A 13262-nucleotide genomic window follows, 5' to 3' on the forward strand; every position below is an offset into this window, starting at 1 on the left:
AAGCTCCATACTATATACTACATACATACTACAAAGACTTTATCATATATATAACTTTTTACAATTTCCATACAGACTGATATTCTTTAAAAGGATGTAACATCACTTAGTTCCACAATTTAATAAAGAACTACTGGATTATTAACCAAATAACTAAGATATAGTCACTTAAAGGCAAGAAGTCCTCAAAAGGTACACAGTTGAGGGGGTGGAAGTTAGTCAGGGGTAAAGCAAGGACACAGCCATCATGTTTTAAAGAATTGTATAAGATTTGTCTTGAACTGGGGTAATGAGGGCTCAGATGTTAGGCCAGCAGGAAGTGAGTTCCATGTTTTGCCAAAAGAGTTGGTGAACAGAGCCTCTCCAGCTAAGGTATTAGATTTGAAAGTGTAAACTAACATTTTGTTGGCAGATCGGAGAGATCTGAGGTTCTGGTAGGGGGTGATAAGGCTTTTAAGAACAGGAGTGTGTTCGGGCTGGTAAAGAGTCTTATGGGCAACAACTAGTTGGTTGACCTTAAGTAGGTCAGGTAGTTCAAGCCATCCAAGTTGATTAAGGTTGAGACAGTGGTGGGTTCTATAGGCTGTACCAATGGCAAATCTGGCAATGTGATTATAGCAGCTAGCGTTTTTGTTCAAGTCATAGAGGCATAGAGGAGGGAAGAAAGTAGGTGAGTGGGGGCAATAACAGTCTTAGCTAGGGGAGTTAGGAAGGGTTTAATCTTGTAGAGAGAACCAAGTTTTTTATTAACTGTTTTAATCGTATGGTTAATATGCAAGACAAACTTAAGGTTATTGTCAACTATTACATTTAGGAGCTTGGTCGAGGCATCTGGAGAAATAATGGTGCCGTTGTTAGATTTGTATGGTGAAAGTTGGTCCAGTGGACCTTTGAGATGGGGAAAACAGCAGCTACTTATTTTGTTGGGATTTAACACGAGACAGCAATTAAGAAGCTAATTTTCAACTGCATTAAAAGCATTTTGAGATAAAGACTGCAACTCTGTTGGAGATGTGGCTGAGCATATAAGAGTGGAGTCATCTGCATATTGAGCACAGTAGCATCCGGGATGACCTTGTGCAGATTGTTAATAAATATAGAAAATAAGAGAGGTCCTAAGGTGGAGCTCTGGGGGACTCCTAGAGTGATAGGTAAAAGGGTGGACAGGTTATCCTTCCATAGAGCTGCCTGTTGCCTACCACTCACGTACGACTGGAACCATTGGATAGCTTGGGTGTCTAGGGAAATGGATTTCAGTACTTGTATAAGTAGTTTGTGGTTTACCATGTCGAAGGCCTTGGAAAGGTCTAAAAAGATGGCTGAGGAAAGTTTATTATTGTTTTGGTTTTGATTTATGACATTAGTGAAGGAGAGAAGGGCAGTGGAGGTACTGTGGTGTGGTCTGAACCCATGTTGAGAGTTTCCCAGGAGTTTGTTAATGATAAGATGGTTCAGGAGTTGTCTATGTATACATTTTTCCATAATTTTGGCTAGTGGAGACAGGACAGCTATGGGTCTGTAATTTGAGAGCTCAGTGGAGCTGTCTCCTTAATGGAGTGGGTTAACACGGGATATCTACCAGATGGAGGGGATGGAAGCTTCAGATATGGTTCTATTGATCAGGATGGATAATGGATATGCTACAGCATCGGCTGCTTTTTGTAAATACTCTACCAGGAGTAGATCTGCAGATAGGGTAGTTGGTTTTAATTTTTTAAATAATTTTCTAATAAATTATGTTGGGACTGGTTGAAAGTTAAAGATAATCTGGGCACTGGATGTTGTAGTAATTTGATTTGGGCAGCTGTGGGATAACTGGTTAGCTAGATGCTGAATAGTTTCTGTAAAGAAGCTACTGAAGGTATTGGCAAGCTCAGCTGGAGGTTTGTCATTAGAAGTTGAGGGGGTAGGGATGGTGGATTGTCCTGGGTGGAGAAGTTTATTTATGCCTGCCCAAAATTTTTTGTAGGTGGCAATAATATATACATTTTTTTATCAGTCATAACAGGTTTTTTGTATCATTCCTTAGCTGCCTATATCTAAGTTGATCATTAAGGGCTGTAGTGGTTCGCCAAGTGGCCCAGACTTTATTTCTAAGTGAATTTTTTTGTCTGGTTTCTGCTGAAAGCCATGGGGTAGCTTCTGTTTTAGTTCTAATAGAGCGTGTTGGTGCGTAGGTCTCTAGAGTGGTTAGGAGTTTTCTATTAAAGTATTTTACAGCTTCTTCTATTGGGAGATGTTTTAGAACTGACCAATTACACAGTTTAAGTTCATTTTGGAAATTAGTGAGGTTAAAGTTTTTCTTGTTCCTAATTGTTTTATAAGTAGGTTGGTTAGGGATGTCAGCCTTTTGTCTGATAATATAGGTGAGAAATTGATCGCTTATTTCATCAGGTAGTGTCCCAGCTTTGTACATGTGGGGATGACTATTAATAAGTATCCAGTCTAAGGTAGTTTCTTTATTGTTGGGTTTAGTTATCCTAGTGGGGGAGGATATGACCTGTGTGAATCCATAAAGGTTGACATGATATGCAGGGGGTTCAGAGGAACAGGAGTACCAGTCTATGTTAAAGTCTCCAAGAACAATGGTTTCTTGGGGGTAGTTATTTGACAGCCAACATAGTGTATCCTCTAAGATTTTTATGTTATTACCTGGGGGAATATAGACACAGACAATGTGTATGCATTTATTTTCATTGATAATTAACTTAGTTATAATGATTTCAGCCTTGTCAACTTGTAATGATAATGGGGCGATATTGGACATCTCTAGTAAGGTTTTATATGGAACAGCTGCCCCACCTCCCTTCGGTCAAGCCTAAATATGTTGTACTCTGGTGGTATAACCTCATTGTCTGAAGTGGATGGTTTTAGCCAGGTTTCAGTAAGACATAGAATGTCTGGGGAAAGGTAATCTACTAGGGCATGATGATGCTAAACTTATTATTTATGGTTCTAATGTTTAGATGGCTAACCAGGAGTGAGTTATGAGGTTTGTTTAAAGTCTGAGTGATTAGGGAAGAGGTAGTACTGGGACTGAAGCCATTGTTCGAGGATGGGCCAGGGTTTGCGTGGATGTCACCATCCATTGTGAGGTTCCATTGAGATTTAATGGACAACTTCAAAAATGTTATAATAAGGTTTTGCTCATCTTTTATTCTAACAACATTCTAAGTTTATAAGAGCAAAATTTAACACTTGTTTCTATTTTGGGGTAGGTTTGTCCTCCCATTATTTTTGGCTTTATCCAGATTTCTTGGGCTAACAAGTTGAGAGACATAGAAGTTTAAGTTGTTGAATATTTACTATTTATGGTGATTTACCCAAGTGACCTTAGTTACCAGGCTACTTCTATGACAAGGTATATTGATTTTAAAGAAGATGAAAAGAAAACTATTAACATGCTAAACTTGACATCAGACTAACTCCATGTGATTAGAAGGTATGCTTAGCTGAATTAGATGACCTATAACAATGTATTAGCAATTTTGTTTGAGTTTTGAAAATCAAATATGCTTTCCACTGCTACATGAGGACCAAGCACAGAGAGCTACCTTCCAAAATATAACTGAGGAGCACATAATATTGTAAATCTGCTACTCAGAAAACATGCACTGCAATGATGAACATGGTAAGAGGTAGCTTATGTTATGCATTTCCAGCAAGGTTGTTGATTCCATTCCAAAAACATTTACTGTTACTTCTCAGGGTTTGCCAGACTTAATTTCAAAAACTTCGCAACAATTTCACTGTTCATCCCTTTTCACTGATTTAGGAGTCTTTAATACTGTTCACAGTCAGAGAACAATTTATTACATTAGTATTGTTGCCGAGCTGATCTACCTACAATATAAGCATTTTCTAGTTGTATGTTAATCTATGGGGCTGACTTTCCTTGTCCAACTTTTATATTTTATAACGGCAGCAGCATATTTAGAAAGGTTTGTAAAATATCTTATCAGTCCGTCTGGATGGCTTCAAAAAACAAATATGTTTATCTGAGTAAACTCCAAAGATGCCTTCGGCAATCATGTCAAAATACTCTATGAGTTATGACTCTGACATTCGTGTACATAGATCTGAAGGAGGATACAGTAGTGACAACACAGTGATCAATAAAAACAGGGGATTCAATAAGTGGGTAACTACAGCTATCAGTACAACTTACACAAATCCAGTCCGGCACAGAATGATGAATGGTGTTTGGGACAGGTTTGGTAAGTACTGTATCTTGATAGATATATGATATATATAATATGACCCTATTTAAGCGTAATTTGGATGACTGGATGGGAAACCGCAAAGTCACCCTGGGAGTTTCACCTGCGTCCCTCTTGGACACGGGCAGTAGTTGTTGACTTAGTTCTGCTTAATACCTTGATATTTTTGGGACCAGGGGTTGTACTTGGCTAAGCTTGTAAGGGCCCTAGAGCCATTAGCCTAGTAACCCCCTATGATCCTATGATCCTGTAGATGTGTTCCTGCTTGACATACATTATGCACCCTGGGAAACAGAAGTGAAGTAACATATGCATCCTGACTATTTCCCATAAAACCACCAACCCTACAACTAACTCATGCAAAGCAAACAGAAACAAAAATCTACTAAGTACAGGAAAAGAGAGGGATACATAGGGGAATCGGAAAAGGCTCCCACAACCATCTTAATATGAGTGGCACCACTGTAGAGTAGTCTCAGTTCCAGGATACATTTCTGCCCTCCAGACACCTGCTTCAGACATGTGGTTTCCCTATGGGTACTCCAGTTTTTCCCACAGCTCCCAAAGTCTTTGTATTTGGAATGACTGGCCACTGTAAAACTGTCCTTTGGTTTGCAGTGTGGTGGTTTCTGTCTGTGTTATCCCAATAAAAGTGTCTTTGGCTTACTGCGACTTTCCTTGTTGAGATGAAATAGAGAAGGAAAGTGTAACATCAAACAAAACTAAAATTATACTACCCCAGAAAATAGCAGGAGTAATGTGTTGTGGTGTTCTGTGCTGTCGAATGCCGGGAGTGGTACTGTAGATAAATTAGGCATAGCTCGATGCTTTGCAGGAATCATTGCAATAAACAATGAATCATACTGCTTACAGCAAATATACATATTACGAATAAATCCAAAAAACAGAAATAATAAAAACAAGAACAGACAACTTACTGAAACAGCAGCAACTCTGCGTGGCTGTGTAACCCCAACTACTCTTCCTTCTGCTGTCCACCCAGCTTCTGCTAGATACTGTTTGGGGATGAAAAAAAAGACAAGTTTACATAAAAATCTAAATCTGTTTCTTTTAGTCCTGCATATAACAATAACATAATCTGCTGCAGGCAAAAAAATCATTACAATAATACTGCATATTGCATAATTTCCTAAACCATTTCAACCACAGATGAATAAATGAACTAGAAAAGATGAAAAGTATACACTGTAAGAAAGTCTCCAAATGTGGATGTTCCTTCAGTAAAATAAGGAAAACAAAAGAAGAATCTGAAATGTTTCACCACAAATGGCAACTCAAGAATCAGTAAAAAACAGGTGATTTAATGCTTAGGAAAATACATCTATACTATCTCACCAAAACAGAAGGCACAAAAAGACCTCAAAATGCTTCTCACATAAGTGTCCCACCTTCACAGTGCTTCACTGGCATGTTAGCTGAGTGTGTACAACATAATTTGAGCCAATGTTAAGAGTTGATGGTGTGACAGGGATTAGCTGCCTAGGGTGGAGGTTATAAAGCTGTAAAACAGCCGCTTCAGAGACCAAGGGTCATAGAGAAACTACTATATCCAGCCTCAAATAGGCTCTCTACTTTCTTCTAATAACTACATTTATTCAAAATTATCAGAATAAATCTCTGACCTATAGCGCTCATATGATATTGCAAAATATTTTAAATCAAATGGGAAAGCTAAACAAAATAACTGTTATGCAAAATAAATGCACATTCATACAAGCAAAAAGCGGAAAAAAAAAAAAAACCTCTTAGCACATTCCTGGCTGTATGTGCTATGATACAATGAAGTGTATTCATATTTAACAGTGTGAAAGTACTCAGTCAGCATAGTGTGACAACTCAGGAAGAGATCTAATTCTCTTGCCTGTGTTTGTGAACCTTGTTTAATTAGCATCTGGTCTGCTTGTTTTAATGGCTTGTAAACTCATGACTTAAGTTGTTAAATGTGATGAGCAATTCAAAAAAGAAAACTAAACAAAAAAAAAAAAAAACTGGCACTGGCACTGAACATAAACAGAAGCAAAGACATTAACTCTACCCCATAACAGATAAGGGAATGTAGCATATTGTCTCACTGAGCACTTTGCAATAACAGGCCAGCTCAAGTTATTTGGGAGTTAAGCAGAAATAAATGAACAATTGCTTTAAATTCTTAAGAGTCTCTAGCAAGCTACAACCTCAAACAGAGACATTTTCTTTAGCTCAGCTCAAAATGCACACTTCTTTTAAGTACATTCTGCAAATGTAATGCGGGGGGGATGGTCAAGTAATCTTACTTTTCTGAAATTCAACTGGCTGCTCACATTTAAATTTGCTTGTCAATCTTTAATTGCCTGGAACACATCTCATCAAATAAGCTACTCTCCTTCACTACATCCCATAACAAACACTGGCTTTTAGCGTTGTTTCACATTAAACCTGAACATTAAAAACAGCATCACATTTATAAACTAAAAAATGTATTCTGGTTCTCTTGAGAATCTCAACATTGCAAAGTCAATAAAAAAATCACTGGACAGAAATGATGCTTGAAATACAGAGCGGCAGTCTGTCAGCCAGTACTTAGGTGCAAGCATGCCTGAAGAAGACTCCAGAGAGGATGTGTGAAGAACCAAATGGTGGACAGAGACCAGAATGCAAATTATGAGGTCATTATACAAAAAGTGGGAAATTACTTGTTTCCTTTCACCCTGCTCTACACATATTCCTATTTATAATGTCAAGTGCTAATGCTGTGTATAAACATAACCTTTAGCAAATGTTAACATCCTTATTAAATCACAATTTACATTATGACATAGGTACACATACATTAATAGAAAAATAAATAAATAAACCATAGTGGCATTTGCACTATTTTCTTGAAGTGTACATATAAGTCTTCTTTTTAATAATTATCATTCACTCCATCATTATATAAATTACTCAAATCCTGCTCCCCTTAAACCTCCCTCCTCCACTTGAACATTATTCTGCGTGTACAGTTCCTTCCAATTCCATTTATTACTTTGTCATCTGTTCCTTTCCTTTTCCAAAGATCTCACTTCCAGTTTTTTATCTCCTTTATAATATCCAGTACTTCATTTATAGTTAGTTTAGATTTTGATATCCATTTTCGAGTAATGGCTTTTGTGGCAGCCGATAGTATTAACCTTAGTGATGTTTTACTATGTGTAGACAATTCAGATACCATGTCCGAGCTCAAAAGAATTACAACCATTTGCTCCCTCAGCATTTCTGACAAAGAACTGTGTAAAGATTTTTTAATATCTGCTAACTCATTACTCTCTCAAAATACTTATTCCCAGTTACCTCCCTCTGTCTCATCACACCTCTAGTATTTGCTATCTAAGGAAAAATTCTCTGAGCTTGACTTGGAGTACAAAAATAACTATGCTAACACTGCCAAAACAAAACTTATAACCCTTCTAGACTTTGTTGCATAATTAGAAGTTATACAGATGTCCTTCCATTGTTCATTTGCAAATTGCCTTTCCTGTCTCTCTTCCATGTTTCCAATTTTTTCTAAATTCCTCTGATTGTTACTTATAGTTACCATGCAATATTTTATATCTCATACTAATTATCCCTTTTAAAATGGCAGCTTTTTCTAGACTCAGCTAAACATCCACCAGACCTGGTCTTCCAGTTAGCACTCCCCTATCCCTTTCTCTTTGCCTATACTCTGATATTAATCTGTGGTGGGAAAGGCAGTCTCTAACTTGCAGAACAAACATCTGTTTGGCCTCATCCCATTCTGTTACATTTCCATCTCTGATTATTTATTTATAACATGTTGGTTCCTTTTCCAACTTTCTCCACTAAATTCTATCCGTCTTGCTTATTTTCTGTACCCCTAGTTGCAGTCATCCCTGTTGGCAAAATCTCCTTCCTCCTTTCCCATGTTGGCTTAATTCTTAGAATACATTTTGCTACTTTATAAAGTACAGTTGTGTTGTATAAAACCTTATCATAATAGTAGATGTCCTTCTCTTCACTGTTGCAGTATTCATAACAGATGGGACCTCCTGCCAAGGATAGCTTTACATCCGGCCAGTATACCAAAGCCTTTAATTCTTATCAGTGTCATACATCAGACATATGCTCTCACATCAGAATAGGGCATAAACGTGACTCAGAACTGAAATGTCCAAGGAGAACAGCTATCCCATGAGAAAGTAGAACATGTGCATCCAGGGAAAAAGGAGATGCCTAGGAAAAAGGACAAAGACCCCCTTGGCCAGGCAGATGTTCCCAACAGAAAAAAAGGAAGAAAAGGGGCAGTAGGGAGAGAATGAATACTGCAACATTAAAGAGAAGGATGTCTATTGTTATGGTAAGATTTTACACAACTGTACTACATCCTCCTATAACACTAGTGTAGTACTGATAACAGATGGGAGAATACAAAAGCTACTGTATGGAATGGGAGGAGAAAGGCAAGAAGAAACCCTCCATAAACCCATGAAGGACAGCCTTGGCAAAGCCCACCCTGGCTTTGGAAATGACATCCAACTTGTACTGTTTAGTGAAGGTGTGCACAGAATATCAGCAGCAGCATCAAGGATGGAACTGGAGATCAAACTATTGAAGAAAGACCCAGAGGAGGTCACTGCCCAGGTAGAATGGGCCCGAACAGAGGCAGAAAGTGGTTTGCCATGAAAGGGATAACAAAAGAAAATGGCTTTTGGAATCTGTGAGGAGATGGTTTGCTTAGAAACAGCCAGACCAGATGTCATGGCATGAAAAGAAACAAAAAGTTGTTCAGATTTGTGTATAGCTTTTGTCTTATCTAGAAAATACCTGCATTATCAATCTATATCCAAGGTGTGTTGAACACTCCCACTAGCTGACTGCAGAGATGGAAAAAAGGAAGGAAGCTGGATTAGACGGATTAAGGGACAACTCACTGACCACCTTGGGCATGAAAGAAGGATTAGTATGCAGAGACATCCTGTCCCAATGAAAAATCAAAAAAGGAGAAACTGTCATCAAGGCTTGGAGTTCAGAAACCTTCTTGGTTGAAGTGAAGGCAACCAACAAAACAGTCTGCTAGGTGCAATGTTGCAGGGAAGCAAAAGGAGCCTGGGTCAATTTTTCAAGAACAAAATTAAGGTCCCAAGAAGAAGGGATGGGCTTTCTTGGAGACCTGATGTAGAAGATGCCTTTCAGAAAATGTTTAAATTCAAAAATGAGAGGTCAACAGTGAAGTCAAAGGAAGACGAGCACCGACTACTGACAAGTGAGTTGTAGGGAATATGCCAAACCAGCATGGAGAGGTTCACAAAAGTAAGGCAGAAGCAAAGGGACCCCAATAAGATGTGATCCTGCTGAAGTTCAATACACCAAACAGAAAATCTCCTCCAATTGGATATATATGATTTTCTGGTATTGCGTTTCCTGGCATCCTACAGAACCTTAAGCACATCCTCAGAGAAATGGTGTTGTAAGGGGATTAACACCCTATTACTCAAAGTGTCAATTGAAAAGTGGACAGATGAGGGTGAAGGAGAAACCTTTTGTCTTGTGTGAGAAAATCCATCTGGTGAGGTGACTTGCGATGATTGCCCCTGACCAGATAATAAAGGAGGGGGAACCAGTGCTCCTTGGACCAAAAGGGAGTCATCAACAAGACTCTGGAAAGCATAAAGGAACATCCCTTTCCATGAAAAAGACATGGAATCCACCCTCCAAGCCAAAGGACTTGGACTTGTGGTACAGAAGTGAAGAAGCTGTCTGTTCAGAGGGGTGGCAAAGAGATCCACTTGAGGGATACCCCACCAATGAACTATGTCCTGAAACACCTGTCTGTGAAGTATCCATTCATGAGGGTGTGCCCTGGACCTGAGCAGAGAGTCTGCCAAAAGGTTTTGTCTTGAAGGAATGTAAACTGCCTGCAGATAGACCTGCATTTAGATAGCTAGATCCCAGACCTGAAGAGCTAGTCTGCAAAGAAGTGACAACTTTGTGCCCCCCTACTTGTTGATGTACTACATTACTGTGGTGTTGTCCGTATTGACCTTTAAAGGGCCTGGGGAAAAAAGTGAATGGAAGGCCTGGAGTGCAATGATAAGTGCCTCCATTTTTTTGATGTTGTAATCCAGTTACTGATGAGGGGGCCAGAGACCCTGAACCCTCATACTGCCTGAAGAAGCTGGCCCCCCACCCCTGATCTGAAGCATCCATAAAGAGTTCCTAAAATAGAGCAGGAGGCTAGAAATGGACACCTGGATTGACAGATATGTGTGGAATCCACCACTGAAACTCAAGTTTTAGAAAAGGAAGGAAGGGAAGTGGAAACTCCGCTGGGTGGCAATGCTGAAGCTACACCAACTTCAAGTACAACTGAAACCTTCCTGTGTGACATTTGGCAAAAGGAAGCACAGGGATGGTCGAAGCCATGAACCCCAGAACCCTGAGAAATGACATGCTAGGTATGGCAGACAGAGGATGAAAGGCCTGGAAGTAGGTTTTTAGACACGGTACCTTGGGAGCAGGCAAACATGCCAGCAGTGGAACAGTTTCAATCCTATATCCCAGGAAAATGTGATCCTGAGAGGGGGACAGGACAGACTTCTGGAATTTGATGATGAAGCCCAGACTGTGCAACAGGAGCCTAGTAAACTGTAGGTTCTGCAGGAGCCAGAAGGAGCAGGACATCCAGATAAGGAAAATTTTATACTCCTTGAAGCCCGCAAAAAGCTATAACTAGAGTCAGGCACTTGGTGAATTCCCTTGGTGTTGTGGAAAGAGCAAAGGGCCAAGCAAAGAACTGAAATGAGAGGAAGAAACAGAGAAACATAAATACTCGATGAAGACAGGGTGAATGGGAAAATGAAGGTAAGCATGCTTCAATCCCGGGGAGACAGGATCCGGAAGGAAAGCATCCTGAAAGTCGGTACCTTGAGGAAAGTATTCAAAAAGGAAAGGTCTAGTACAGGCTTCCAGGACCCCTCCATTATGGGAATCAGAAACAACCTGGAATAAAACAATGTACCCCTTAGGGCCTCTGGGATGGGTTGAATTGTGCCCTGAGCTAGTAAACCCTGCAAACCCCTGAAAAATTGGGAATTTGATCTGAAGGCAATTGGGGACTGCCCAAAAAGTGGAGTAGAGACTTCCAGATCTTGAAACAGTCTTGATGGATGATAAAAAGTACCCAAGTGTCTGAAGTAATCTGTTGCCAAACAGAGTCAGAGACAGTCAAGCAGACAAAGGAACCTGGTCAAGAGGAAGGGAAGGCAGAATGTCAGATGGAAGCAGATTTGCCCTGAAAGGAAGATTTTTGAGGTCTATGCGTCTGAATTGGTTTATCAGAAAAACCATGCCTCGGGACTTTCTTACCTTTGGAGGGCTGACAAGGCTGTCTACAAACAAAGGCAGTTTGAGCAGGATTAGTCTTCTGAAACATAAGACTAGCAGATACAAAAATCTGTTTAAGGTCCTTCGTAGCCTTGGCTTGGTCCTGTAATGTTTTAAATAAATCCATCACCGGAGCACCAAAGAGATTTTGATTATCTAGGGGAGCATCAAGGTGTTTAGCCCTAATGTCATCAGGCAAAGCTTGAAGATGAAGCCAGGAATATCTCCTCATGACAGGGCCAGAAGCAGCAGCTCTAGAGGAGGCATCAGCAGCATCGTAACTATACTTAATGGAGTGATGAACCACCTGAGATGTGGATCCCACCAACGAATGAGTAGTGCACTTTGCCTCAGAATCAGGCAGGTCAGACTAAACCCCTTGCAACCGAGACAAAATGGGTATAATATACCTGGTCATGTAAGTTTGATAGTTAATAGCACGAAATGCCAGGGTGGCAGAAGTGTAGACTTTCTTCTCCAGCCTCTCCATAGCTCGACTATCCTTGTCTGAGGGAAAAAGCTTACAGGACGGAAAAAGCAGAGAAGGCTTATAAGCAGAGATGGAAACTACAGCAGGGTCAGACGAATGACACTTACAAAGAAACCTGAAAGCTTCAGGGACCTTATAAAAACATTCAGGCTTCTTAACAGCAGGAGGTTACGAATCAGGAGCCAAAGATTCAGCTCACAAAGTATCCATTAGAGCAGCAAACACAGGAGGAACAGCAGAAGCCTTCGGGAGTCCATCTATAGCTACTTATAAAATCATTACTGGATGTCAGAAATCTTGGGAGTAGACACATTTAAAATGCTCCATCATGTGAACCAAAGTACTCCAAAGGACAATTCTTCTAAAGGGGCATCAGGACTTAAGGAATCTTCCTCCTCAGAACCATAGTCCAAAGGTGATGGCATCTGGGAGGAGTATGTCAAGGAATCTTCAGCAGAGTCTAATTCCTCGGCAGAGGAATTAGGTTCCTTAGACCTTTTATAGATACAGGACCAGGGAGAGACACAACATCCTGAGGTGGTCTCAAAGCCATCAGGGCATTATTAAAACCTTGAGTAAAATCCTGCCATTCCTTCTGAGGATCTTTGCGAATGGGAGAAATGTGCTTAGTCTTCTGTCTTTTCTTAAGGGTGCAGTCGGCTTTAACAAACCTCAGAGGATCAGAACCTCGTCTTGACTCAATCAAGGTACCAGGCACCACCTCTCTAACTAAGTTCTGGGGAATCCCCTTAGGTCCCTCAGATATGATCAGATATGGTTCCCCCTCTATGTCTGCAGCAGACATCTGCAAAGCCTCAGAAGATGTGCGAGAAGGTGGTTCCACACCAGCCTCTGACAGGGTCGTGGCAGAAGGAACCAATGTCCGCACCAAGTGGTCTTCAGGGATGTTATTCACCTCAAGAGAGATGTCCAGCAGAGACTGGACAACTGCAGTATCAGACCTCAACATTTTAACTTTTTTTCTTAAGATGTGGCTGTACCTCAGAGAAAGAAGATTCGGTTATGGCACCCTTGGCCTACAACTTGAAATGCTGGTTCTCAAGATAAATTGAAAGAGAAGGCAGACGGCTGCAATGCATGTCTGGACAAATGCCTGACAAACAGAGCACTGAACTTGGTCATGAGAAGCACCTAGACAAAACAAACACTTG

The 13262-nt window shown here is 40.2% G+C and overlaps 1 protein-coding gene across 1 annotated transcript in view; it reads right to left on the bottom strand.

Moving 5' to 3' along the window:
• The window catches only part of DHX35 (DEAH-box helicase 35), an 844978-nt gene that overhangs the window by 706682 nt on the left and 125034 nt on the right, over positions 1–13262 (bottom strand). Inside the window, exon 4 of the mRNA XM_044090458.1 lies at positions 5159–5236. Coding sequence (XP_043946393.1) covers positions 5159–5236 — 78 coding nt within the window. The remainder of the gene's footprint in view (positions 1–5158; positions 5237–13262) is intronic.

This window comes from Protopterus annectens, chromosome 12.part0, assembly GCF_019279795.1.
Source record: "Protopterus annectens isolate FY-2018-M chromosome 12.part0, PAN1.0, whole genome shotgun sequence".
Taxonomy (NCBI): Eukaryota; Metazoa; Chordata; order Ceratodontiformes; family Protopteridae; genus Protopterus; species Protopterus annectens.